Here is a 25525-nt window from a genome sequence, read left to right as displayed (position 1 = left end):
CACTCGGCCAGGCTGAGAAAGCCTAGCGCCGAGCTCTGTCCCTCCCTCACCAACCACAAGAAACACGCACACAGGGAAGCTGAGCCGCCAGTCCCTGGGGGCGTCTGCCCTGAGCACCGCTGACGGCCTGCTAACAGCAGCGCTGTCCCCACAGCTCCACGCCACACTCACAGCAAGGCCAGCTGCAGCCCGACGCCGGTCCACCTCCAGACCTCAAGACCTGGCACCGTCCAGGAGAAAACACCTCTTATTAACGTAGCTGTCCAACACGGTAGCATCCAGACAACCAAGACGCCGCCTTTCACATCCTTCAAAAACACCACCACCTCCATTCCCAGGAGACATAAAAACATGTCCACACAAAAGCCCGGACACAAATGCCTCCAAAAGCCAACACAACTCATCACAGCCAAAAGGTGGAAGCAGCCAAGTGTCCATCAGCAGATGAAAGATCAGCACAGCACAGCGAGGCCGCGCACACATGGAAGCAGGACCCCAATGAGAACAGGAGCCAGGCTCCAACCCAGGCCACAGCGCGGATGCACCTTGAGGACGCCACGCTCAGTGAGAGACGCCAGACACAAAAGGCCACGCAGTGTGTGATCCTGTTTCTATGAAATGTCCAGGACAGGCCCATCCAGAGACAGGAAGGGGATTCATGCTGGGGGCTGGAGTAGTCGGGGGTGAGGGCACCTGGGTCACGGTAGAAGCCCACACCAGCACCCCAAGAGCCGAGGGAGGACCAGCGACACTCCTTTTCACACAACAGCCACAGGCCTGGTGCCCCACCCAGTGTCTCTCAGGATGGGGAGGGAGTCCCTGAGCAGAGAGGGTAACACAAGCAAGCCGCTGCCCCAAGCAACAGGGTGGCCCACCCACTCAGCCCCAGAGAGACAGGGACACCCCCCCAGGCCTGGAGGACAGGGCCACTCATCCACCCAGACGCAGATCCAGAGGGCAGGGCCACCCGCCCCGGCCAGGAGCAGCTGCACATCCTCCGCTCTCCAAGGCCAGGGGAAGCCCCCAGGAGGGGAGGAGACGGGATGGGAGGTGCGCAGGCGAGCCATCCTGAGCCTCTGCAGGTGCTGGGCCACCCCCCACACCCGTCTCCTCCCTCTCCACACCTGACAGACCCTCTGAACATCCCTCATGCCCCGTGGACAAGCCACCCAGGAAATGACTCAAATCCCAAGTCCTGAGCAGCACTAAGCAGATCCAGGCTCGCATCACAGGCCTGGGGCTGGGAACCCTCCCTGGGGTCCCCCACGCTCCATGACAGGATGGGCTCTGGGGCCGAAGCTGTTCCTGCAAACACCGTGGTTTATACGCAACCCTGCTTCCCTCTGGAGTCTGAAATCCCGGCCCCATAGGAAGCGGGGGTCTGGGTCTCTAGGAGCCTCCCTGGTGACACTGCTCAGGCGGGAGGACTTGGAGCCTCCCAAGTGGAGCACGGGCAAAGCCACAGAGAGTTGCTCCGAGGGTTTCCTCCAACATCAGATGCAAGTTTCCATCAGAAAGGGCAGGGAACAGTCAGGTGGAAGCCTCTCTGACCCACCCTCCGCAGCAGGGTCGGCTGTAAACAGGACGGATGCCAGAGGCAGAGGCTGGTACTGACACCTGCCTTCCCCACCACCAGGTTCTTTCTGACACGTGTTGCCAAAGCCATGAAGAATGCCACGCTTTCCCCCAAATCATGCTCCCAGACACATCTCAGGAGCCACTGGCCTGACCGTGAGCACCTAAACCTGCACGGAATCCAGACCACGAACGCAGCTCCATGCCAGGAGCACCTGCGCCACACTAGACACCACACTGCTCAGCCGTGTCATGGACCCAGGGCCCAGGAGGCAGGGTGCTGACCCCGACGCTGACAAGATGAGGCAGAAGGGGGAGCAGTGCTGCGGCAGCCCCACCACCCGACAGCACCCCTCTCCTGAGCAAGGCTCAGCCCAGCCAGACCGCGCGGAGGAAGGCACCATGGCGCCCTCCTGGCCATCGCTGGGAACCATGGCGAGGGCTTCCATCCTCTGTGCTGGGATCTGTGTGGCTCTCCTGCCACAGCCAGGAACCCATGTGGGAACTTCCGGCCAGAGTGCAAGTGGACCCAGAACCCAGGACACCACACAGCTTCCACTGTGGGCACAGCATTCGGGAACAATCACCATGAGAAAGGGAAGGAGAGCCAGGCCCACAGCCCTGGATGCGCAAGTCCTGGTCAAAGACAGCAGAACAGAAGCCGAGGGAGCGCCACCCAGAGACCAAACCAGACAGGCGTGGCCGCAAGGAAGCACCGCAGGCCATGGCTCCCACCACGGCAGAAAACCCCTCAGCGGCCCATCAGCCAGCAGAATCCCGCCATGGATAAACAGAATCGCACGCCGACCAAGGCGGACGCATTCAACACTGGAAACCCATCACAGCAACGGGGTGAGGAATGGAAACCACAGCACCGCGCTGACACTAGAAGCAGCAACGAAAAAGTGTGCGCTGCACACTCAGGACCACGGGCTTATCCTCCACCCGAGGGAGAGCATCCACACAAGCCCGCCGCTAACACGGTGCTCCGCGGCCAGGGGCTCAGCTGCCCGCCAAGAGCAGGGCAGGGAAGGGTACCCGTCTTGCCCTCACGACTCACACTGCATGGGAAATGCCAGCGCCGGCCAGCACAAGGGGACGGGAAAGGGAGAGGAAAGGGACATGGACTGCTAAGGAAAAGGCAAAGCTCCGTGTTTGCAGGCGACACAACTGTCAACGTAGGAAACCCCAAGGAGGCCCGGCACGGTGGCTCATGCCTGTCATCCCAGCACTTTGGGAGGCAGAGGCAGGCGGATCACGAGGTCAGGAATTTGAGACCCGCCTGACCAACATGGTGAAACTCCATCCCCACTAAAAATACAAAAATTAGCCGGGCGTGGTGGCACGCGCCTTTAATTCCAGCTACTCAGGAGGCAAAGGCAGGAGAATCACTTGAACTCAGGGGGCAGAGGCTACAGTGAGCCGAGATCGCGCCACTGCCCTCCAGCCTGGGCGATAGAACGAGACTTTCTTTCACACACACACACAAAAAAATGTGTCCGAACTCCTGGGCTCAAAAGGTTCATCTGCCAGACCACCACAGCCAGGACACCCAAGGCAGAACCAGTTGGCAAGGGCTCCTGACCCTGGTCAGGGCCACCAGGAATCGGGGCCCCACACCCTGACACTGGCCTTCACTTGTGCTGTGGGACAGTGCGGAGGGGTCTGAGCTGGGGGCAGGGGCGCATGCTAGGCAGGACGCACGCCCACTCGTGGCAATGACAGGAATGTTGAGGCCTCACAGTGATCTGAGGAAGGCCCTGGCTGACAGGCCCACAGAGGGCACCTCAGCAGGGAGCTCCAGGCAGACGGGCAGGCACACAGCCCCGGCCACGCCTCCACGCACCCTGCTGAGGAGACAGTGAGGGGTGGGCACCACCTGGGAGGGGACTGGAACTGTATGCCACCTGTGTCCCTCATGCATCCCTCTGAACTGTGACAGTCGAATGACAACAGGACCCCTGAACACTTTGTTTCTGTTGCTTCTGTAAACTTGCGGATTCCACCCAGGAACTGGGTCGTCGCAGGCAGTTGGGATCACGAGTTGGCCTTGCCATGTTCCATCCTGAGCCGCTCTGCTAGGCAGCTTGGCAACCCCTGTGCCATCGTCCTCCCAGGGTGGTGACCTGGTGCCCGCCCCACCCAGCACTCCTTCTGCCTTATAAGGGAAGCTTCTCAAGACTCAAGGGGCTGCGGGCTCTGGGGCTCGAGGGGCTGCGGGCTCTGTACTCCAGGGGCCCCAGGTCTAGAACAAGAAGCATCCACCTTCCTGCAGTCCCCAGACCCCAAACCACCCTCCAATCCACATCACGGGAGCAGCTGTACCAGCACCAAGGCCACACCCCAAAAGGGCGGGGAGGTCTGGGACGTCACTGGGAGACAGAGCCGATGGGCCCAGGGCGCCGTCAGCCTCCACCACAGGTGAGCGCCTGAGCAGCTGGGACTGTGGGGAGGAGCACACAGGTCAAGGAAGGACCCAGCTCGGCAGGCCTCTGTGTGGAAAGGACCAGGGCGGAGCCTGGTGTCTAAGGACTCAGCATGGGGTGGGAAGGAGTTCCCAGGAGGATGCAGGAGTGGTGGCTACTCCTGGAAGCTATGGCCCATTAATCACCCAATCTGGGTCAGGAAAACTGTCCTTCCTGCTCCCTAAACAGCATCCCCTTCCCACCCCCATACCCATCCCACTGCCACTCAGCCACTGAAAAGGGAGCGCACACCCCACAGGGAGGGCCACACGCGACGCCATCCACAGGGTCCATGGGAGGAGCACCTCAGACCACATCACGACAGGGCGGAGGGACGGCCACAAGCGGCGCCATCCACAGGGTCCATGGGAGGAGCACCTCAGACCGCATCACAACAGGGCGGGAGAGAACACTGCCCACCCCGAGGTTGCTGGCTTGTCATGAAGAACACGGCACTGAGGACCAGGAACCCATCCAAACAAGGCTGTCCCCAGTGAGGGATGACACCCCAAGGATGCCGCAGCCGGCCCAGAACCCAGCCCGTCCCACAGGCCTCCGCTCCATGGAGCCCCAAGCCCATTCCCTGCACCACCTCTGTGCACCGCATTCTGCCAAGGGACAGAAGCCATGTCAGAGAGGATGAGAGGGACGGCACCAACAGAGGCGCCTGCTGCCGGCTCAGACGCCACGCCCAGGCAGCCCTACGAGAACCAGAGGGGACTCCAGGGGGCACACCATGTGCCAACAGCCATGTGCCAACATCGGCAAGAAAGGAGGGGCTGAGAGGAGGGTGGGAGCGGGGGTGGGGCCGGCGATGGGAGCTGGGGCGGAGCGATGGCACTCACTGTGTATTCTGCATGCTTTTTTCCATACCATTTCATCCACTTCCTGAACTCGCGGTCCATGGTCTGGAAGGAAAGAAACCAAACGCCCGTTACAAACTCTCAGGGCAAGCCAGGCACGGTGGCTCACGCCTGTAATCCCAGCACTTTGGGAGGCTGAGGAGGGCGGATCATGAGGTCAGGAGATTGCGACCACCCTGGCTACCACGGTGAAACCCCGTCTCTACTAAAAATACAAAAAAATTAGCTGGGCTTGTTGGCGGGCGCCTGTAGTCCCAGCTACTCAGGAGGCTGAGGCAGGAGAATGGTGTGAACCCAGGTGGCGGAGCTTGCAGTGAGCCGAGATCGAGCCACTGCACTCCAGCCTGGGCGACTGAGCAAGACTCTGTCTCAAAAACAAAACAAAACAAAAAAAAACAACAACAAACTCTCAGAGCAACAGGGCCTCAATGCGCCTGCCTGGGCAGGCCACCCAAAACACCCCGCTTCTCGGAGGGCTGTGCCACGAGGTAGAGCTGAGCACCTCTCGCCTCACTAGTGGCACGTGCCATGAAACAGGCTCGGAGACGCCCCTGCAGCGCTTGGACAGGCCTGGAGGGCCGGCCTGTAATGGGCCGTGAGGGCAATCGGGCACCCTATTCACAGGCACACGCTGCAGGCAACCAAGACGTCTCGGGCCTGGAAAGAACGCCACCCAGACTCGGAAGTCCCACAGCAGTGGGGTGCAGGCACCCAGGGCGTCACTTTCTCTGATGGTCCCCTGCCTCCAACACACCCTGGCCCCCAGATCCGCTCACCTCCGCATACTTGGCCGGGATGTCTGCTTTCTCGACGCCATAGTGATGTTTGCAGTTGGTGGCAGCAGCAACCTGGAGCACGACCTGGCCCACACCTATGATCAGAGAGATCCATCAGATACCACACAGCGCTCAGATGCCACGCGGGAGGCCATGCCAGGCTCGGAGACAGAGGCCCCAAGAATGCGGCCATGAAGACCCACAGGGGAGGCCAGTGTCCACACACATCCGACGCTGCGAGGCCACTCAGGACCCTTCCCAGAGACCAGGCCCCCGGCAGAGCCCCCACGAGGGACGGTCATCACAACGCGTCATCCATGGACATCGCTTGGTGGCCCCCGAAACCAGAATCCATTTTGAGTCTCAGGGCCCTATGTGATGTTCACTGTTCAGACAGACAGGGCTTCCCAAGACTTGGCAGGTCTGGAAAGGCTGCCGTCCACCTCAAATTATCCCCACGTCGCCAGCACACAGACACACAGCAACCTGGCTGATAAAATTTCATGGCACCCCAGGAAGGCTCATGAGCGGGATCTGACTGAGGCTCAATGGAGGGTGGGAGAGGCAGTGAGGAGTCCCCCGCAGCCAGGACAGTCTCCCGGCCGCTGCGGTTTCATAGCATCAGCACACAACCCAGCAACAGCCGGCTCTAAGGGAGAAGGAGGGAACAGGGGCTGCAGATACGCCAGCGTCAGGAGGGTGGAGGCAGCGGCGCACACCGGGGGTGTCAAGCTGCCTCTCCTCCCCTGCTAGGCAGCTCTGTGCTCCAGGGAACGGGCATGAACCACTGAGCGACCACAATGGGCACAGACCGCCGCCACCACACCAGTGGGAAGAGAAGCACACAGGGACGGGGGGCTGGGGCCCGGCCAGCAAGTGCTAGGCCGTCATCATCTAAAACACATAAGCCTTTTTAATTTTTTGTTTTTGAGACAGGGTCTGATTCTGTCACCCAGGCTGGACTGCAGTGGTGTGATCCTGGCTCACTGCAGCCTCAACCTCTTGGGCTCAAGCGATCCTCCCACCTCAGCCTTCCAAAGCATTGGGATTACAGGCAGGAGCCAACGAGCCTGGCCAGATATGCCCCCCCTCCTTTTTTTTTTTTTTTGAGACGGAGTCTCACTCTGTCACCCAGGCTGGAGTGCAGTGATGCGATCTTGTCTCACCACAACCTCCGCCTCCAAAGTTCAAGCAATTCTCCTGCCTCAGCCTCCCAAGTAGCTGGGATTACAGGCATGTGCCACCACACCCAACTGATTTTTGTACTTTTAGTAGAGAGAAGGTTTCACCATGTTGGCCTCGAACTCCTGACCTCAGGAGCTCAGATCCGCCTGCTTTGGCCTCCCAAAGCGCTGGGATTACAGGCGTGAGCCACCACGTCCAGCCAATATATATTATTTTTATTGCATTTTTTAAATTTGAAAATAAATTTAAATAAATAAACAGAAGTGGGATCTTGCTATGCTGACCAGCCTGGTCTTGAACTCCTAGCCTCAAGTGACCCTCCCAACTCAGCCTTCCAAGTGCTAAGATGACAAGCGTGAGCTGCCACACCCAGTCTGTGCAAAGTCCTCTTGGTCCCTGCCCCTGGGGCCCCTTCCCCACGTCAAAGCCAGGACTGTGGAAAGGGGGCAGATGTGGGGCTCGCGTGCCTGCAGGCACAAGGTTCACATGTCCATCGAGGTCCAAGGAGCCCAGGGACAGCCTAGACACTGTGGAGAAGGGGCCTTCACTGTCTGACCCTTGGGTGGCCCCGTCAGCCCTGCAGCCTGGATGGGGTGGTCCTATCAGGAATTCGTCAGGCTACTGAGGCTGTTCATGTGCGGACTGCTCATCTGTGCTTCAGCCAGGCCACGCTGGTGCTGAAGACACAGCTGGGGCCTCGTCTCAAGGAGCCCCGCCCATGGGTGAGAGGAGACGACACCTCACAAGCAGAGTCTGAGTGCAGGCAGAGGCTGAAACAATGCCAGCAGGTGGGAGCCCCAACCTGGGAGGGGCAGGGCATGGCCCAGACGCAGGGGTACCAAGGGAGACTGGGGATGCAGGGAGGGCGCGAGGGCCTCCGGGAGCCCAGGGACCTGGGGTTTTCCTCCGCGTGGGACCTTTCCAGCCGCTGTGGAGGGAGCAGGTGTGCCCAGGGAAGGACTGCGGCAGGCTGCAGCCGTGGGTGGGGGCCGGGCTGGAGCCCAGGCTAGCGAGTGGCAGCTTCTGGGAGTGAGCGGCAGAGGGTGCACAGGTCTAGCTCCCCAGCTGGTGAGAAGCAGGACGAAAGCAGAGTCTCCGGGCACCTGGGAGGATGGGCCTGGTCTGGGAGCCACTGGGTTCCTGCGATTTCTCCCCTCTGGGTGGAGCCCGGTCAGGGCTGGGGAAAGGAACGGCCCCACAGCGGGACAGAGGCGCTGGGAGAAGGAAGCACTGTCCACGCCAATGTCGCAAGTCCCTGATAAACTCTTCTCCAAGCAGGCATGGGGCAGGCACAGAGCGTGTGGCCTGGAAGTGCACGGAGCCGGGCATGGCGGGCGACACTCACCGCTCCCCAAGTCCACAAACAGGTCGTCGTCGGTCATCTTGATCTCGTCAATCATCTGGGCCACCAGGTCGAAGGAGGTCTCCCCGTACACCTCGGGGGAGAAGGGCTCATAGTTGTTGAGCTTCTCGGGGTCGGTCACCGAGTGGTTGTAGACCTGCTGCAGGATATGGCGCAGGAGTCCAGTGGACGGCCGCGTGTTCAGCTTCATGGGCTGCGTGGTGCCCTTCCACTGCGGACGGAGGGTGGCCCGGCCATGTCACATAAACCTCACGGCCCAGCCCCTCCACCACCGAGACCTGGGACCTTTCCCAGCAGAAGCAGGGAGTCGGCTGCATGGCCTCTCGTACCCCTGCAGGGTGGCTGCCGGGCTCCCAGGTCAGTTTCCAACCCGGCCCCATTTCCTACAAGCAGTAAAGCAGCATCCCCAGGGACAGGCCCCATCTCAGAGGGGTCCCAGAGGCTCCTCCTCCTGCCATGGGCCTCTCTCCCCACTGGCAAGACCACCAAAACCACACAGGCCACCAAGACCACCACCCCTCCTCTGGGCCGAGGCAGCAGGGTGGGGCGCTGACACCAAGGGACCCCCATCAGGTGCCACGAGCCCTGTGAAAGCCCTGAGCCTACCACACCTCATCTGACTCGACTACGTGGGACCCCGCCTTCCTCCCCACCACCTGCAGCAGGCTGAGGTGGTCCGCTCCCGCCCAGGCCAGCTCAGCTCTCAGGGGCCCACACAGCTGCATGCACGAGGTTGAGGGGAAGCCAGAGCTGGGTGGCAGGCTGATGGGGCAGCCCAGCCCAGCCCCACTCAGGAGGGCCAAGTGAGCCCATGCCGCCCCCACCAGGGCTCCCTCCACAGCAAGACCTTCAAGAAAGAGATCCCCTACCCCCATGCACCAGGGGCCCCCGGTGCTTTCTAGAACATGGGAAGCAGCACATTCCCCTCCCTGCTACACCCCAGCTCACTGTGTGCCCCGTCCTCTGTGAGGAAAGCCTCACGAGACACAGCAGGACTGGGGTGCCCAAGGGTGCAGCCCAGGCTGGCATCCAGCCTGATGAAGGCAGGCGGTGTGGGGGAGGTCCAAGGGGGAAGGCCGGCATTCACACAGCCCGGGGAGGACAGGGACCCCGCCTCTGCTGGGACCTGCGGACACCAACCCAGGATTGCAGAGGTGTGTGCAGACACCACAACCCTCAGGGCCCTGCCTCAGCACACAAACCACGGACGGCTCTGCATTGGCACACGGCCACAGCACACAGCCCAGCCTCGGCAGCCCCCACACCACTCACCCACAGCCCATCGTCCCCCCACGCTGCACATTCCAATCCCCAGGGGCTCTAAGGGGAGCTCTGTGCCCGAGGCGGTGACATAAGGGGTCTGGAGGGGTCTGGGAGCCTGGCACTACTAACCCCCCCGTGCAGGGGCAAGCCACCTACCAGCTGGTGGATGCTGTCGATGGCACGGTTGTACTTGTCGCAGAGCCTCTGCATGCTCTCGAAGCTGAAAAAGGCAAGGGAAGGCCCTGGTCACTCGGGCAGGAGCCAGCCGCATGCATGGGAGGGGACAGCACGTGGATAAGGCAGGCTCCAAGGTGTGGTCCCTGCCTGGACAGCCACCAGCCAGCTGGCCAAGACCCTTCTGGCAGAAGCCTCGCTTTCCGCCCTGATGCAGGAGATTTCAGGTTTGACACACAAGCGAGGGGGCCGGCCGAGAGTCCGGTGCAGGCAAGCACTGAGCCCTGAGGCAGTCTGGACCTGCCCAGGCTCCCGCGCAAAGCCGAAGTCCACGTGTGCTGGAGGCGTGAGGAGAGAAAGAAGGCTCGAGGGGGACTGAGGCCAGCCCCCTAAGTGGGAACCCCTGGGGCCGGCCTTAGAGGGTCTTCCTTGCCCTGGCTGGGGACAGCCACCATCGCCAGAGGCAGGTGAACGGCTGGGGTCCCAGGGACCACCAGGCCTCTGCCTGGGCAGGTGCAGGAGGAGTGAGCACTGCAGAAAGGAAGATGCCTCACCCCCGCCCACACTGCTCTGTGAGCGTGTCCTTCCAAAGCTCCAACTCACTCACACGTCAGCAGTGTGTCACGTCAGCAGTGTGTCATGTCAGACACGGCACAGCAGGGTCCACAGTGAGACTCAGTCCCCCCGCAGCAACTCTGCCCTCCTTGCCCTGGCCGCAAGGCAAACCCTCATTACCTAAGTGCCCACACCCAACAGCATCAGGGCAGAGCCCACCAGGCAGCAGGGGGCACCTGTGCTCCAGGGAGCGCCCACTGTCTGTGGGGCACGTGAGCCACAAGAAACACGGGCCACGCGGCCCAGCCAGGCCTAGGCTCAGAGGGGCTTCCAGGGTGGGGGCGAGCCTGCTACGGGGTCTGCCTGGCCTAGTCTGTCCAGTCTCCACCTGGGATAACTTGCTCATCTTCCAAGTCTGTTGGACCCACTGGCAAAATGTGGACGACAGCGTCTGTCCCTCCACCTCAGAAGGTGTCCAGAGCAGAGCAAGAGACAGGAGGAGGAGGTGTACCTGTCCAGTGAACACTGTCACACACAGTGGCTCTCACCGGGGACCCCAGGAATGTGGCGAGGCAAGCAAGAGATGGAGGCAGGGACCCTGCTCGGCACCCTGCAGTGCCCAGGACGGCCCCTCCCAGAGAACAATCCGACTTCCACATCCCCAGCGCCGAGGGGGCTTGCACCTGTGCGGGGGGGGTGCGGCTGGGGACTCTTTCCTCCGCCTCCTTCCTCCGCCACCTCCATGTGCACGCAAGCAGTTTCCTCCCAATGGCAACCCCAAGAGCCTGGCAGATGCTCCGAGACGTGGCTAAACAATCACACCCCTGCTCCCACCCCAGCCCCAGCCCCATGCTCTTCCTGCCCTGCCCTGGCCACCCTGAATTCACCTGGGCACTGCATGTGCCGAGGTTCACACTTCCCCTTCCTCACAGGAAAACCAGTGCTCCACAGGCCAAGTTCATGTTTTCCTTAACCAGCAGCTGCATAGGATAAAGCAAGAGAACTTAAGAGGAGCAAACACCAAGAACAAGAGCCTGCCGACAGCCCCGGGAGCACGGCCACACAGGACCTGGATCCTCCGGGGGACGAAGGACACAGGGGTGGAAGGAGCCCAGGTGGTGCAGAGGGCCAGCAGGCACCATGCGGGCCTGGGTCCCTGAGCAGCATCTAGCCAGGGCCGGATGAACCGACAGAGCCGGCCTGCTGCCTCCCGCCTTCCCCGCAGCTCCAGAGGAGCAGCCCTGGCCCCTCCTGTGTTTTCACTTCCCTTTTTTTTTTTTTTTTTTTTTCTGAGATGGAGTCTCGCTCTGTCACCCAGGCTGGAGTGCAGTGGCGCGATCTCAGCTCACTGCAAGCTCCGCCGCCCGGGGTTCACACCATTCTCCTGCCTCAGCCTCCTGACTAACTGGGACTACAGGCACCCGCCACCACGCCCGACTAATTTTTTGTATTTTTAGCAGAGACGGGGTTTCACTGTGCTAGCCAGGATGGTCTCAATCTCCTGACCTCGTGATCCACCCGCCTCGGCCTCCCAAAGTGCTGGGATTACAGGTGTGAGCCACGGTGCCCAGCCCCTGTGTTTCCACTTCTACACGCCGCCTTCAACCCTGACAACCAGACCTTCCCAAAATCACCTCTGCATGCTCCTGGGAAGAGACTCTTCCCTGGGAGGCTGTGCAAATGCAGGTGCTCAGAGGAGCTGGGGCTGTCCTTGGTCTGAAGCCCTAATGGCTCGGTCCCTCAGGTGGCCCTGCCAGCTCCAACGAAGACCCCCCGCCCAGCCTGTCCCTGATGTCCTTCCAGCCTTGGCTAAGCCCATCCCACGCGAAGAGGAAGGACGCCACACACCCACATGGAGGGGCGCCGCGAGCACAGCATCTGACACGCTCGCTGCTCAGAGCCAAGGCAGAAGCTGGCCACACACAAGTGAGGCGCCATAACCGCCCCAGATTAATGTGAAAGGGCTCAGCCCGACAACACCCACCCATCCGAGGGGACTCTAGTTCCTAACAAAGCTCCTGACCCCTGGGAACTTCTAGGTGACAGAAGCATCTTCTGTTGTAAGGAGGCGACTTGTGGGGGGCTCCTGGGTGAGGTAAAACCCAAGCTGCAGTAAGAAGCTTAGAAAGAGGGGACTGGAGATGGAGGCAATCATCAAGCAAGTCACCGAGAAGCCTCCGTGAAAACCCGAAAGCACCGGGTGCAGAGCTTTGGGGTTAGTGCACCCCAACTCCACGGAGACAGAGCTCTGTGCAGGGCCCTGCAGGCCCCTCCCTGTGGACCCTGCCACGCGGCTGTTGATCTGCACGCTGCATCACACCCTTCATACTAAACCAGGGAAGGGCCCAGCACACCATCACGCCCAATGAGGGGGGTGGCGAGAGGCCCCGACGTGTGAGGCAGGTGGCGTGAAATCCACAGCAGCAGGTCGGCACGCAGGACCCTGCCAGCAACGCGCTTGTCTGCCTGTGGGGCACCAGGGTGCTGACCAGGGAATGGGCAGGGCTCGAGGGAGAGGCACAGGATCTCGAGGTTTACTGAGGCTGAGACCGCTGACCCCAGACAAGAGTCCCTCCCACACGCCAGTGAGGCCGGAGAGCCAGGTAAAGTGCAGCCGCGTGGCCCTCTTGACTCTCTGAGGAGAGGGGCTCACCCAAGCTCACGACAGCACAGCCCTTGATGGAGGACTACTCTGTTGATTTCAGACTCTCAAGAGCTGAAAAAGGCATGAGCCTGGAATGCCTTCCTTCTCAAAGAAAAACAAAACACTTCCAAGCAAGCATTCCAGAGACAGCCCTGCCCCTCTCCACCCACAAGACCCTCCTCCGAGACCCAGGAGCTGCCAGGGCGAAATTGCTAACGCAGCCACGGGGCTGGAGACAGAGGGACTAACCAAACCCAGCTGAGATCTAAACAGAGCTGCCAAGGAGCCTAAGGCCGCCCAGGCCCTCCCAGCAGCCTCAGGCAGGAACGCGGACTTCTGGCCGTCAGCCGCCCGCTATAAAAAGAGCGATCACTAGCGCGGGCTGACTCCACACATGCCAATCCCACTTTCCACAACCGGAGTTTCCAATTCTGTCCGGCCTCTGACAGCCTTTGCCAAGAGTTGATAAACATTTCCTACCAAAATAACTTTATGGTGGCCACGGCCAACTCTAAAAGGAAATTTCAGATCAGCTTGCACCGTCTAAGAAGAGCTAATTATAGGATGCGTCCTCCTGTCCTCCCCAAGAGCCGAGTCTGTCCTCGGAGCGGAGTGGCCGGACAGGACTCTGCTTACCTTTTGGTGTCATAGTCAATTAAAACGTAATTCTCCATAGCGAGCTTGAGATCCGGGATTTCTTCACAGACCCATCTGAAACACAGCAGCAGAAACGATCAGGAAGGGTTTGGTTTTTTTTGTTTTGTTTTTGTTTTTGTTTTGAGACGGAGTCTCACTCCGTTGCCCAGGCTGGAGTGCAGTGTCGTGATCTTGGCTCACTGCAAGCTCCGCCTCCCGGGTTCAAGCGATTCTCCTGCCTCAGCCTCCCAAGTAGCTGGGATTACAGGTGCCCACCACCACGCCTGGCTAATTTTTGTATTTTTAGTAGAGACCGGGTTAGGCCATTTTGGCAAGGCTGGTCTCAAACTCCTGACCTGAAGTGATCCGCCCACTTCAGCCTCCCACAGTGCTGGGATGACAGGTGTAAACAATCTTGAGTATTACCACACATGTTCTTAAACACTGCATCCTCTCCAACAGAAAACAAACATCCTTACCCCTCCACTGGAAGTGGAGAGAGAAGGGAGGCGTGACTTCAAAACGAAGGCTACGATGTTTACCACGAAGCTGTTACTGAATCACACAGGTATTACGTGGCTTCGAGGCCACACACCAGTGGCTCTGGGGACCTAAGTGAACTTATCTGCTACAGGGCTGGTCTAGGGACCCACTGGCCACATCAGAGCTCGAAAAGCAACTGACTGACTAGAAACTAAAGCCAACTGGTGCCGGGTGCGGTGGCTCACACCTGTAATCCCAGCACTCTGGGAGGCCGAGGTGGGTAGATCACGAGGTCAGGAGTTGGAGACCAGCCTGACCAACATGGAGAAACCCCGTCTCTACTAAAAATACAAAATACAAAAACACTGGTGAATTCCATCAAACACTGACAAGACAAACACTAAACCTACAGAAACTTTCTCAGAGTTTTATGCAGCCAGCGTCATCTTGACACCAAAACCACAGAGACGCAAAGGGCTGGAAAGAAAGGACAAGAAAGGCAACAGCTGACCAACATCCCTGACCAACACACCCCACTATCCCTTAAAAACGTGAGGAAACCACAGCGGCACCTCACAACCACACACAGCACCTCCTGGGGAGGAAAAGCTGCTTCACTCTAAAATTAGTCACTGCAATTCACTGAAGGAACCAGGACGGAGATCTGAGCAGCCCCGTGTGGGCGAGTACGGAAAGCCCACAGGACGGCATTCGGTGCCATCAGGACGGTACCCTCCAAGAGGCCAGAAATGGAAGGACATGCCTTCCGCTTGAAAAGGGCACGGGACCAGTCACTGAGCCACTGTGACAGCAGCAGGCCCACCTTCCCCAGCCACCTGGCCTGCGGCTCTGCAGGAGGGGTCAGGGAGGGATGGGGGTTCGGCCTCTGCTCCCCAGTCCTCTTGACCTGCTAAGTCCAGCGGGCAGCTTCCCAGAACTCCGAGAGTAGCTTCATTGCCCCCTACCCCACGCCAAGACCCCAGACTCCCCAACCAGCTGGCCAGGACCTGACCTCAGGTCCGGGTGCCCCCCAAGACCCTTCCACACTGAAAGACACAGCATCCTGTCAGAAGGGCTGTGGCATCCGCCCCCTGTGATTATTGGTGCCTCTCGTCACCCCTCCCCAGCATGGTCAACGCCTGCACACCTGGCCAACACCGGCAGGGGACCTCACAATGCAGATCATCAAAAGCCCCAGGCACCGAGCGAGGCCCCGAGAGCAACACAAGCAAGGCCATCTGCAGTCACTTCTCATCACATTGTCCAGGAGGTTCCGGCCAGCGCAACTTGGCAAGAAAAACACTCAAAGCAGCAAGGAGCCTGAAAGGAGCGGCCGCACGGTCTTCACTCAGTCCCGTGGTTCTGCGCCACAGAGCGTGCTGAGGAATACGCACGGACACAGCCAGAGCTCAGCAGGGGCACGGCCGATAGGCGAAAGGGAGCAGTCTTTACATATACTAGCAGCAAAGGATTGTCAAAATGCCACATAAAAAAGCACCAAAGGGGCCGGGCGCGGTGGCTCACGCCTGTAATCCCAGCACTTTGGGAGGCCGAGGCGGGCGGATCACGAGGTCAGGAGATCGAGACCAAGGTGAAACCCCGTCTCTACTAAAAATACAAAAAAAGTTAGCCAGGCGTAGTGGCGGGCGCCTGTAGTCCCAGCTACTCGGGAGGCTGAGGCAGGAGAATGGCGTGAACCCGGGAGGCGGAGCTTGCAGTGAGCCGAGATCGCGCCACTGCAGTCCAGCCTGGGTGACAGAGTGAGACTCCTTCTCAAAAAACAAAAAAAAGCACCAAAGGCCGGGCGTGGTGGCTCATGCCTATAATCCCAGTGCTTTGGGAGGCCGAGGCAGGCGGATCACGAGGTCAGGAGTTCGAGACCAGCCTGATCAACATGGTGAAACCCTGTCTCTACTAAAAACACAAAAATGTGCTGGGCATGGCGACGGGTGCCTCTAATCCCAGCTACTCGGGAGGCTGAGGAAGAAGAATCACTTGAACCCGGGAGACGGAGGTTGCAGTGAGCCGAGGATGCGCCACCACACTCCAGCCTGGGCAACAGGGTGAGACTCCGCCTTAAAAAAAAAAAAAACACTGAAGCAGGAATACCTGGGAGTGACACTGTTTAAACGCCCCTTTCCCCAAGCTGAACTGCAGGCTCAAACCAATTTCTAGAAAAAGCCCAGCTGGCTTTTCTGGAGAAATGGAAAGGCTGATTCTCAACGGACATCCAAACGAGGAGAGCCTAGGACGGCCCAATCATCTTTAAACAACAGCCCTCCCCGCACTTCGGGAGGCCGAGGCGGGTGGATCAGTTGAGGCCAGGAGTTTGAGACCAGCCTGGCCAAGGTGGCAAAACCTCGCCTCTACTAAAAAATACAAAAATTAGCTGGGCGTGGTTGCAGGCACCTGTAATCCCTGCTACTCTGGAGGCTGAGGCAGGAGAATTGCTTGAACCCGGGAGGTGGAAGCTGCAGTGAGCTGAGATGGCGCCACTGCACCCCAGCCTGAGCAGCAGAGCCAGACGCTGACTCAAAAAAACAACAACACTGTGGGAGCACGTGCTTGGGACACTGGCCGTACGGGGACTGAATGGTGTTTGCTGTGTAAGAACGTCGTCAGTGTTTCTGGAGGAAGTGAGACAAAAAAGGTCCGTGCAGCCTCACACCGTGAGAACCCTGGCCACGTGCTGGGGATGCATAGGAGAAAGCAGCCTCTCCAGGGGGTGGGGGTTCGAGTTTCGAGGCCTCTGCCTACGTCGCGGATGCCTAGGTGTTGGTGCACGCCCCTGTGCCTGACCCCTGCTCCCTACAACACTTAAGCTCCAGACTCCAGATGCGCTCCCCAGAAAACACACAAGATTCAAACAAGACAGTCAGCTCCGAGCCCTGCAGAAGGCGAGCATGCAGCCAGAGAGGCACCCTCACCGCCACTGCCTGAGATCCGGGGGCCTGGGGTCTCCTCTGACCCCAGAAGCCTGTACGGGCCCCTTCCCATGGGGAGCAGGCGCAGCTCCCCTGCCGCTGAGCACCTCCAGACACACTAGCAAGAGCCTGATCAGAGAGGGGCTTCCACCCCTGCTGCACCAAGATCCTAACCCAGAGAGACCACGTCTGGGCAGCACTGGCAGAACCTGCACAGTCACAGCCCCGAGAAGCCACAGCCCTGGAGCAGCACTCTTTCTTGTTTGGGTTTTGTTTCTTGAGACAGGGTCTCACTCTGTTGCCTGGCTGGAGGGCGGTGGAACAATCACAGCGCCACTGGTCTCAAGTGATCCTCCCACCTCAGCCCCGCATGTAGCTGGGACCACAGGTGTGCACCACCATGCCCAGCTAATTTTTTACTTTTTTGTAGACATGGGGTCTCATTATGTTGCCCGGCCAATCTCCAGCTCCTGGATTCAAGTGATCAACCCTCCCAGCCTCTCAAAGCGCTGGGATTCCAGGTGTGAGCCACCATGCCCAGCTGAGCATTATTTATTTATTTATTTATTTATTTATTTATTTTTGAGATGGAGTCTCACTCTTATCACCCAGGCTGCAGTGCAGTGGCACCATCTTGGGTCACTGCAACCTCCGCCCCCTGGGTTCAAGCTATTCTCCTGCCTCAGCCTCCAAAGTAGCTAGGACTATAGGCACCTGCCACCTCGCCCGGCTAATTTTTGTGTTTTTTTTTTTAGTAGAGACAGGGTTTCCCCAAGGTGCCCAGGCCAGTCTCGAACTCCTGGCCTCAAGCGATCTCCCTGCCTCGGCCTTCCAAAGTGCTGGGATTACAGGCGTGAGCCACCATGCACAGCTTGAGCATTCTTAAAAAGACTGCCCAGCCCTCTGTGAGGAGCACCCACAGAGGCCCACGCCAGCAGAGTCTTGGCCCCCAGCTGCAACGAGAAACCCAGGCAGAGAGAGGCAGCTGGCTGCCAGAAGCATGCTGCAGCTGGGCTGGGGCTGGGGCTGGGGCTGGGGCTGGGGCTGGGGCTGGGGCTGGGGCTGGGGCTGGGCGGGGGCTGGGCTGGGGCTGGGCTGGGGTCCAGCTGCCTGATCCAGAGCCCTCCCTCCAACCATAACACCAGGCTTCTTTTACAAAGAACAGAGGGGCCCCTACTCCACTGCCTGGTCCACGGATCATGACATTTAAAAAAAGCAGATCCCACATTCTAAGCACGGACCCTGGGTCAGGCCCACCCTGGCCAACCTACACAAACGATTTCACTTAATCCTCAAACAACCTGGCCAGGGAGGTGCCGCTGGGCCCCAACACTGAACCACAGGGCCTCAGGAGCCAGGGGCCTGGCACAGAGCCACCCGGCCAAGAGGAGCTCGGCATGGCCCTTATGGCAGCTGCAGGCCTGGGCAGATGCTGGGCATGGGCACGGGCGGTGTCCTCACAGCCCAGTATGATAAGGAACAGACCAGCAAGACGCCAGGGCCACATGGACACATGTGGCCTCCATGCAGGTGCCACACAATGAGGGTTCTGACCCTGAGCACCTGAGACACGCAGAATGCCAGCCACCATGGGCAGCTTCCCAGTGGGCAGCAGAGAGGCACCCAGAGGGCCTCCCTGCACTGTTGCTGCAGATCCTGGAGCCCAGGCTGGAGCTTACGAGGACAGGATGGCCTCCGCCTCCTGCCCATCCAAGTCACCCCCAGAATGCTCCTCTCTGCACCCATGGGGCACAGACACAGGAGGCCGTCGAGGGCGCATGAGGCTGAAGGTCGGCCCAAAACCCACAGCAGGGAGACTGACAAGGAGACAGAGGAAGGCAGGGCAACGCCCCTGGAGGACCCACTAGACACCCCAGCAGCTCAAGACTTCTGCACCCACTGGCCAGGAATGGAGCTGGGAGAAACAGCTCTACCCGTCCCTGGGTCACCCCTGATCCGCTTCGCAACACCTCCAGGAGTCCACCCCTGCAGGAGCCATCCCCACAACAGAATCTGCAGGGCACGGGTGTCCACGGAAGTGGCCCAGGGCTGTGAAGACAGCACACTGCAGGCCGTGCACTCACCGGATGGTCTCGATGATTTCATGAGCAGCATCGTGATGTTTATCCTGAAACAGAGAGAGAGGTTTGAGACGCAGAGCCATCCTCCACCCCGTGAGCCCATCGCTGTCTTCCCAGACAAGCGATGCCGTCAACTTCCCATCTCTTCATTTCCCAACTGGTGCAGCTCCCAAGCCCACCACCCAGCGGGTACCACTAGAGACACTCCCAGACCCTGGACCACGAAGGGAACACAGACCTTGCCGGGGACCTATTCTGGCACGCTGTGTCCTACTACAGGCAGCGAGCAGGCAGAGGCCTGGGATGGAGTCTATGGCCCCCAGTCCTGCTCCTCTCCCACCCTAAAGCAAACGGCCGCCCCAAGCTCCGCTCCACGTCTCCCCATTTTTTCCCTGGAGGTCAGTTGATCCCTCAACACACCCCAAGCCCCTCAGACCGCGCTCCGCAGGCCCACCGGGAATTCTCCCGACGCTGCTCCAGCCAGGGAGCTCCAGCCTGGCTGGGAGTCCTGTGTCGGCAAAGGCCTGGTATGTGACTGCAGGTGACAGAGCCTCCACGGGGCCTGTTCCCCCAACTGTACCATGGGAAAAAACCACTGGGCTAGCCCACGTGGGCAGCCTCGCCATAGCCCAGAACCTGCCACAACTAAAACCAAGGTCCTTGGCCTAACACAGACCCCTCCCCGTCCAGCACCCTGCCCTTCGCTCCCTCTACAAGGCCAATGTCAAAGGCAGGTTCACACCCAGCAGGGCCACCCAAGCCTCTCCGACTCCACACCCATCACTGAGAATCAGAGACCAAGTGCACGCCACCAGGACACGTGCACTTTCGTTGCGTCTGCGTGCTACTGTGCTGATATAAACCCACAACAGGCTGGGTGCAGGGAGCGAATCACTTGAGCCAGGAGTTCGAGGCCAGCCTGGGAAACAGCGAGAGCCCATGTCTTTTTTCTGTTTGTTTGTTTGTTTGTCGCCCAGGCTGGAGTGAAGTGGTGCAATCTCGGCTCACTGCAACCTCCATCTCCCAGGTTCAAGGGATTCTCCTGCCTCAGCCTCCCGAGTAGCTGGGATTACTGGCATGAGCCACCACGCCTGGCTAACTTTGTATTTTTGGTAGAGACAGGGTTTCTCCATGTTGATCAGGCTGGTCTCGAAATCCTGACCTCAGGTGATCCGCCCACCTCAGCCTCCCAAAGTATTGGGATTACAGGCCTGAGCCACCGTGCCCAGCCAGCCCATGTCTTTTTTATAAAAATGAACAATTTTTTTTTTAAATCCCCATTAGGTAAACGCCAAAGCAGTAACAGCTGCAGACGCGATCCACTGGATGCTGCAGTCCACAGGGCGTGTCAGAGGCCGCCCAGGCAGCCGTGCAGCCTCAGCGAGCCTCTCCCAGGCAGCCGTGCAGCCTCAGCGAGCCTCTCCCAGGCAGCCGTGCAGCCTCAGCGAGCCTCTCCCAGGGCAGCCGTGCAGCCTCAGCAAGCCTCTCCCAGGGCAGCCGTGCAGCCTCAGCGAGCCTCTCCCAGGGCAGAGAAAAAGCAACCAACAGGGCACCTGTGGACACCACCCGACGAAACACAAGGCCAGCGTCACCAGAGTGAGACACGCAGCCGCCACGAGCCTCCCAAGGCCCAGAGGGACGCAACCCCATCTGTGGGGCTCCTGCCAGGATGCAGAACCTCAGCATAACCCTGAGAGAAGCAGCCAAGCCTGACTGAGGGGTGCCACACAGAGACCCCAGCTGGCTCTCCTCCAAAGGCCAGACCATAGGAGACCCCCCAGCTTTCCTTATGCACTGAGGGATCAGCCTAGATAGGGGAGACAGGAGACACAAGGGCTCATGGCAATGATGGGATGGGACGTATATACCACTGAGGCCACAGCTCCGCCCACCTCCGGGTTCGGATCAGGGTACTGTGATGAAATAAAGCCACACAGAAAGTCTGTGCGGTGCTTTGCAACTTTCTTCTAAGTCTAAAACCACTTTAGGGGTTGGCGTGGTGGCTCATGCCTGGAATCCCAGCGCTTTGGGAAGCTGAGGCGGGTGGATCACGAGGTCAGGAGATCGAGACCATCCTGGCTAACAAGGTGAAACCCTGTCTCTACTAAAAATAGAAAAAATTAGCTGGGCGTGGCCGGGTGCGGTAGCTCACGCCTATAATCCCAGCACTCTGGGAGGCCAGCTGAGGCGGGTGGATCACAAGGTCAGCAGATCAAGACCATCCTGGCTAACACAATGAAACCCCATCTCTACTAAAAAATACAAAAAGTTAGCCAGGCGTAGTGGCGGGTGCCTGTAGTCCAGCTACTCAGGAGGCAGAGGCAGGAGAATGGCGTGAACCCGGGAAGCGGAGCTTGCAGTGAGCCAAGATCGCGCCACTGCACTCCAGCCTGGGCAGAAGAGCAAGACTCCGTCTCAAAAAAAAAAAAATTTCAAAGTGAAGTGTGTTTTGGAGATTTTTTGGTTTTTGTTTTTGTTTTTTTTTCTGGTAGAGACGAGGTTTCACCATGTTGGCCAGGCTGGTCTCAAACTCCTGGCCTCAAGTGAGCTGTCTGCCTTGGCCTCCCAAAGACATGGTGAAATGCCATCTCCACAAAAAAATACCAAAAAAAAAAAAAAAAAAAAAAGGCCAGGCATGGTGGTTCACACCTGTAATCCCAGCACTTTGGGAGGCCGAGGCGGGTGGATCACTTGAGGTCAGGAGTTCAAGACCAGCCTGGCTAACACAGTGAAACCCCATCTCTATGAAAAATACAAAAAAAAAAATTAGCTGGGCATGGTGGTGCGTGCCTGTAATCCCAGTTACTCAGGAGGCTGAGCCAGGAGATTCACTTGAACTCAGGAGGCAGAGGTTGCAGTGAGCTGAGACTGCACCACTGCACTCCAGCCTGGGATACAGAGTGAGAATCTATCTCAAAAAAAAAAAAAAAAAATTGCTAGGTGTGGTGGCACACACCTGTAATCCAAGCTACTCAGTGGCTGAGGCAGGAGAATCTCTCGAACCCAGGAAGCAGAGCTTGCAGTGAGCCAAGGTCGCACCACTGCACTCCAATCTGGGCAGCAGAGTGAGATTCCAGCTCAAAAAAAAAAAAAAAAAAAAGAAAAAGAAATAGGAGGAGGCAAGAGCCGGGGCTGGGCAGAGTGGAGAGCAGGGCTGGCGAGGGTGGCGAGGGAGCAGGCAGAACTTGCAGGCCCCGGACAAAGTGAAAACAGGGTCCCTTGCTCAAAGGTGGCTAAAGAACTTCAACACGAGCTGGGCGCAGATGAGGTCAGGAATTCGAGGCCAGCCTGGCCAACATGGCGAACACTAATAACACAAATATTAGCTCTATTACTAGTAATGCAAAAATTATTACTACCAATAATATAAAAATTGTTAGTGGTACTAATAATACAAAAATTAGCTGGGTGTGGTGGCGGGTGCCTGTAATTCCAGCTACTAGGGAGGCTGAGAGAGGAGACTTGCTTGAACCCGGGAGGTGGAGGTTGCAGTGAGCCGAGATCGCGGCATTGCACTCCAGCCTGGGCGACAAGAGCAAAACTTTTTCTCCCAAAAAAAAAAAAAAAATTGTTCCTGCGTGATTTGACTGCGTGTGTGGGGCGAGTGCGGCACACCTGGTCATTTCCTGTATGTTCTGTGCTCTGCACAGCTCCTTCCCGCCAGCCACATGTCGGGTGCCTATAGCCGAGTGGCTAGTGGCTGCCGTCAGGACAGTGCCGCTCCATACAGCTCCCCCTCACAGGGGAGTCTTCTTCCTGCGGACCCCCACAGAGTGCTGTGGGATGTTGCAGGGTGCAGCCGGAAGCACTGGGTTCTACGCATCTGAAGCGAGACCCAGAGGGCCAGCCTGCTCTCTGGACAGGGGCTGGGGACGGGAGGAAGGGGTGCTGGGCCTGCTCCCTCATATCGGGGTCCTGCTTCTGTGAGACCCCTTTCCTCCTGCTCACAGTCAGGGCCCACGGCAGGGTTCCCCTCTCCCTCCTCAAGCTGGAATTCCAGCCTGCTGTGGTCCCAGAGGTTCCTGTCTGTCCATAGCGTCTTCCCCAGTGATCATCTGACAGAGGGCGCTGCCTCGCCTGGTTTCGGAGTTTTCTTGTCACAGGGAGTCGCTGTCTCAAAGTGGTGGCCGCGGGAGCTGCATGTCTGGCTGGCAGTGTTTGGGGCTGTGGTTTGAGTGTCCTGAGGCTGCGCAGGTTGGAGGGGGCTGTCGGCCCAAGCTCCCCTTCCTAGGATTCAGCCAAGCGCTTCTCACAGGCGCAAGCCTTACTGGAACAGAGAACGTTCCCGGGAGCCAGATGAGTCACGGGTGTGAGGGCTGGAAACACTCTGATTGACAGCGGTGTCACCTGCCCTTGCCTGCTCTCCTTGGCAGCGTGACATTATTTTGGGGGCCACGTAAGTGTAGTTCTAAAAATGAGTGCCCCGCAGAAGCAGTAGCAGGGTGAACTCGCTCTGCAACTCCCGCGAGCCGTGCCCTCTGCCCCACGCCTGTTTCGTCCTTGTGCCTCATTCCCTGTCATTCACAGCTAGGGAGACAGTGTCCCCACCAGGCAGTGCACCCCGAGTTACTGCCCCCGTCCCCTCTTGCTCGTGCTGCCTCCTGTCCAGAGGTGCCTTGTGGTGTGGGGTGCTGTGTGGACCGAGGGCTGGGGGACAGGGCTTTGTGCAGACTTCACCAGGTTTTTCTGAAACCCAAAGGCCAAGCGGTGACATTCCCTCTCATGGTGGGTGGGTGTGCGGGGCCTGGAGGACCCCCAACTGAGAGTGGATGTCTAGTAAAAGGAGCCTCGGCCAAGAGGCGTTTCCAGCACAGACCTGTTCCTGGAGAGCCCAGGGGACAGGCAGAGCCGGGACACAGAGGTTGGGTGATCATCCCAGGGCCCATGTCTAGAGCAGCACGGTTGGGTTCGTACTCCTGGTCTGTGGGTGGGAGCCTCTGTGCGGAAGAGCCCAGTGCTGGCTTCCAGCTCGTGTTGGAGTTCCTTTCTTTTTTTGAGACGGAGTTTTGCTCGTTGCCGAGGCTGGAGTGCAGTGGTGTGGTCTGGGCTCACTGCAACCTCTACCTCCCAGGTTCAATGGCGCAGTCTCGGCTCACTGCAACCTCCACTTCCTGGGTTCAAGCGATTTTCCCGTCTCAGCCTCCTGAGTAGCTGGGATTATAGGCGTCAGCCACCACGCCCGGCTAATTTTTTGTATTTTTAGTAGAGATGGGGTTTCATCACGTTGGCCAGGCTGGTCTTGAACTCCTGACCTCAGATGATCCACCCACCTCGGCCTCCCAAAGTGCTGGGATTATAGGCGTGAGCCACTGCGTCCAGCCAGAACAATTTTTTAATTACATGATAAAATGATAATATTCCAGTTATACTTGGTTAAATAAGTTATGAAAATTTATCTCCTTGGCCAGATGCAGTGGCCCATGCCTGGGGTCCCAGCAACTTAGGAGGCTGAGGCAGGAGGATCACTGGAGCCCAGGAGTTTGAGGCCACAGTGAATCATGATCGTCACTGCACTCTAACCTGGGCAACATAGCAAGATCTCAACTCTTAAAAAGATACAAAATATCGGCCAGGCGCGATGGCCTGTAATCCCCAAGCACTTTGGGAGGCCAAGGCGGGCGGGATCATGAGGTCAAGAGATCGAGACCATCCTGGCTAACACAGTGAAACCCTGTCTCTACTAAAAATATAAAAAATTAACCAGGTGTGGTGGTGGGTGCCTGTAGTCCCAGCTACTTGGGAGGATGAGGCAGGAGAATGGCATGAACCCGGGAGGCGGAGCTTGCAGTGAGCCGAGATGGCGCCACTGCACTCCAGCCTGGGCAACAGAGCAAGACTCCATCTCAAAAAAAAAAAAAATATATATATATATATACACACACACATATATATATATTTAAAAACTTAAAGAGAGATCAGACATAGTGGCTTATGCCTGTAATTCCAGCACTCTGGGAGGTTGAGGCGGGAGGACTGCTTGAAGCTAGGAGTTTGAGATCAGCCTGGACAACATATTGAGACCCTCATCTCTTCAAAAAAAGTTTTTGCTTTTTTTTTTTTTTTAACTAGCTGGGCATGACAGGTACACCTGTAGTCTCAGCTGTTTGGGAGACTGAAGTGGGAGGATCACTTGAGGCCAGGAGTTCAAGGCTGCAGTGAGCTGTGATCACACCACTGCACTCCAGCCTGGGTGAACAGCAAGACCCTATCTCTAAAAAAAAAAAAAAAAAAAAATTTATCTTAGCTTTTGCGATTCTCCTGCCTCAGCCTCCCAAGTAGCTGGGATTACAGGCGTGCGCCACCACACCCGGCTAATTTTGTATTTTTAACAGAGACGGGGTTTCTCCACGTTGGTCAGGCTGGTTTCAAACTCCCAACCTCAGGTGATCTGCCCGCCTCGGCCTCCCCAAGTCCTGGGATTACAGGTGTGAGCCACTGTGCCCAACCTGACAGAGCATTTTTAGACTTGACCCTGAAACCCAAGGTCCACACAGGCCCTGGCCCAAGTCCATGCAGCTACTTCACAGCAGAGCTGGGC

At 58.4% G+C, this 25525-nt stretch overlaps 1 protein-coding gene across 3 annotated transcripts in view; it reads right to left on the bottom strand.

Moving 5' to 3' along the window:
* DOT1L (DOT1 like histone lysine methyltransferase) overlaps nucleotides 1-25525 on the bottom strand; it is a 68578-nt gene that overhangs the window by 32703 nt on the left and 10350 nt on the right. For all 3 annotated transcript variants that reach the window (XM_055371168.2, XM_055371166.2, XM_055371167.2), the window contains exons 2-7: nucleotides 18991-19034; nucleotides 13500-13574; nucleotides 9647-9710; nucleotides 8210-8438; nucleotides 5680-5774; nucleotides 4886-4948 (exon numbers count right to left, since the gene is read on the bottom strand). In XM_055371168.2, the coding sequence (XP_055227143.1) occupies nucleotides 4886-4948; nucleotides 5680-5774; nucleotides 8210-8438; nucleotides 9647-9710; nucleotides 13500-13574; nucleotides 18991-19034 (570 nt within the window). The remainder of the gene's footprint in view (nucleotides 1-4885; nucleotides 4949-5679; nucleotides 5775-8209; nucleotides 8439-9646; nucleotides 9711-13499; nucleotides 13575-18990; nucleotides 19035-25525) is intronic.

Source organism: Gorilla gorilla, chromosome 20 (assembly GCF_029281585.2).
Source record: "Gorilla gorilla gorilla isolate KB3781 chromosome 20, NHGRI_mGorGor1-v2.1_pri, whole genome shotgun sequence".
In the NCBI taxonomy this organism is placed as follows: Eukaryota; Metazoa; Chordata; class Mammalia; order Primates; family Hominidae; genus Gorilla; species Gorilla gorilla.
The sequence above is the reverse complement of the archived record's forward strand: the minus strand, read 5'-3'. Positions and strand labels throughout refer to the sequence as shown.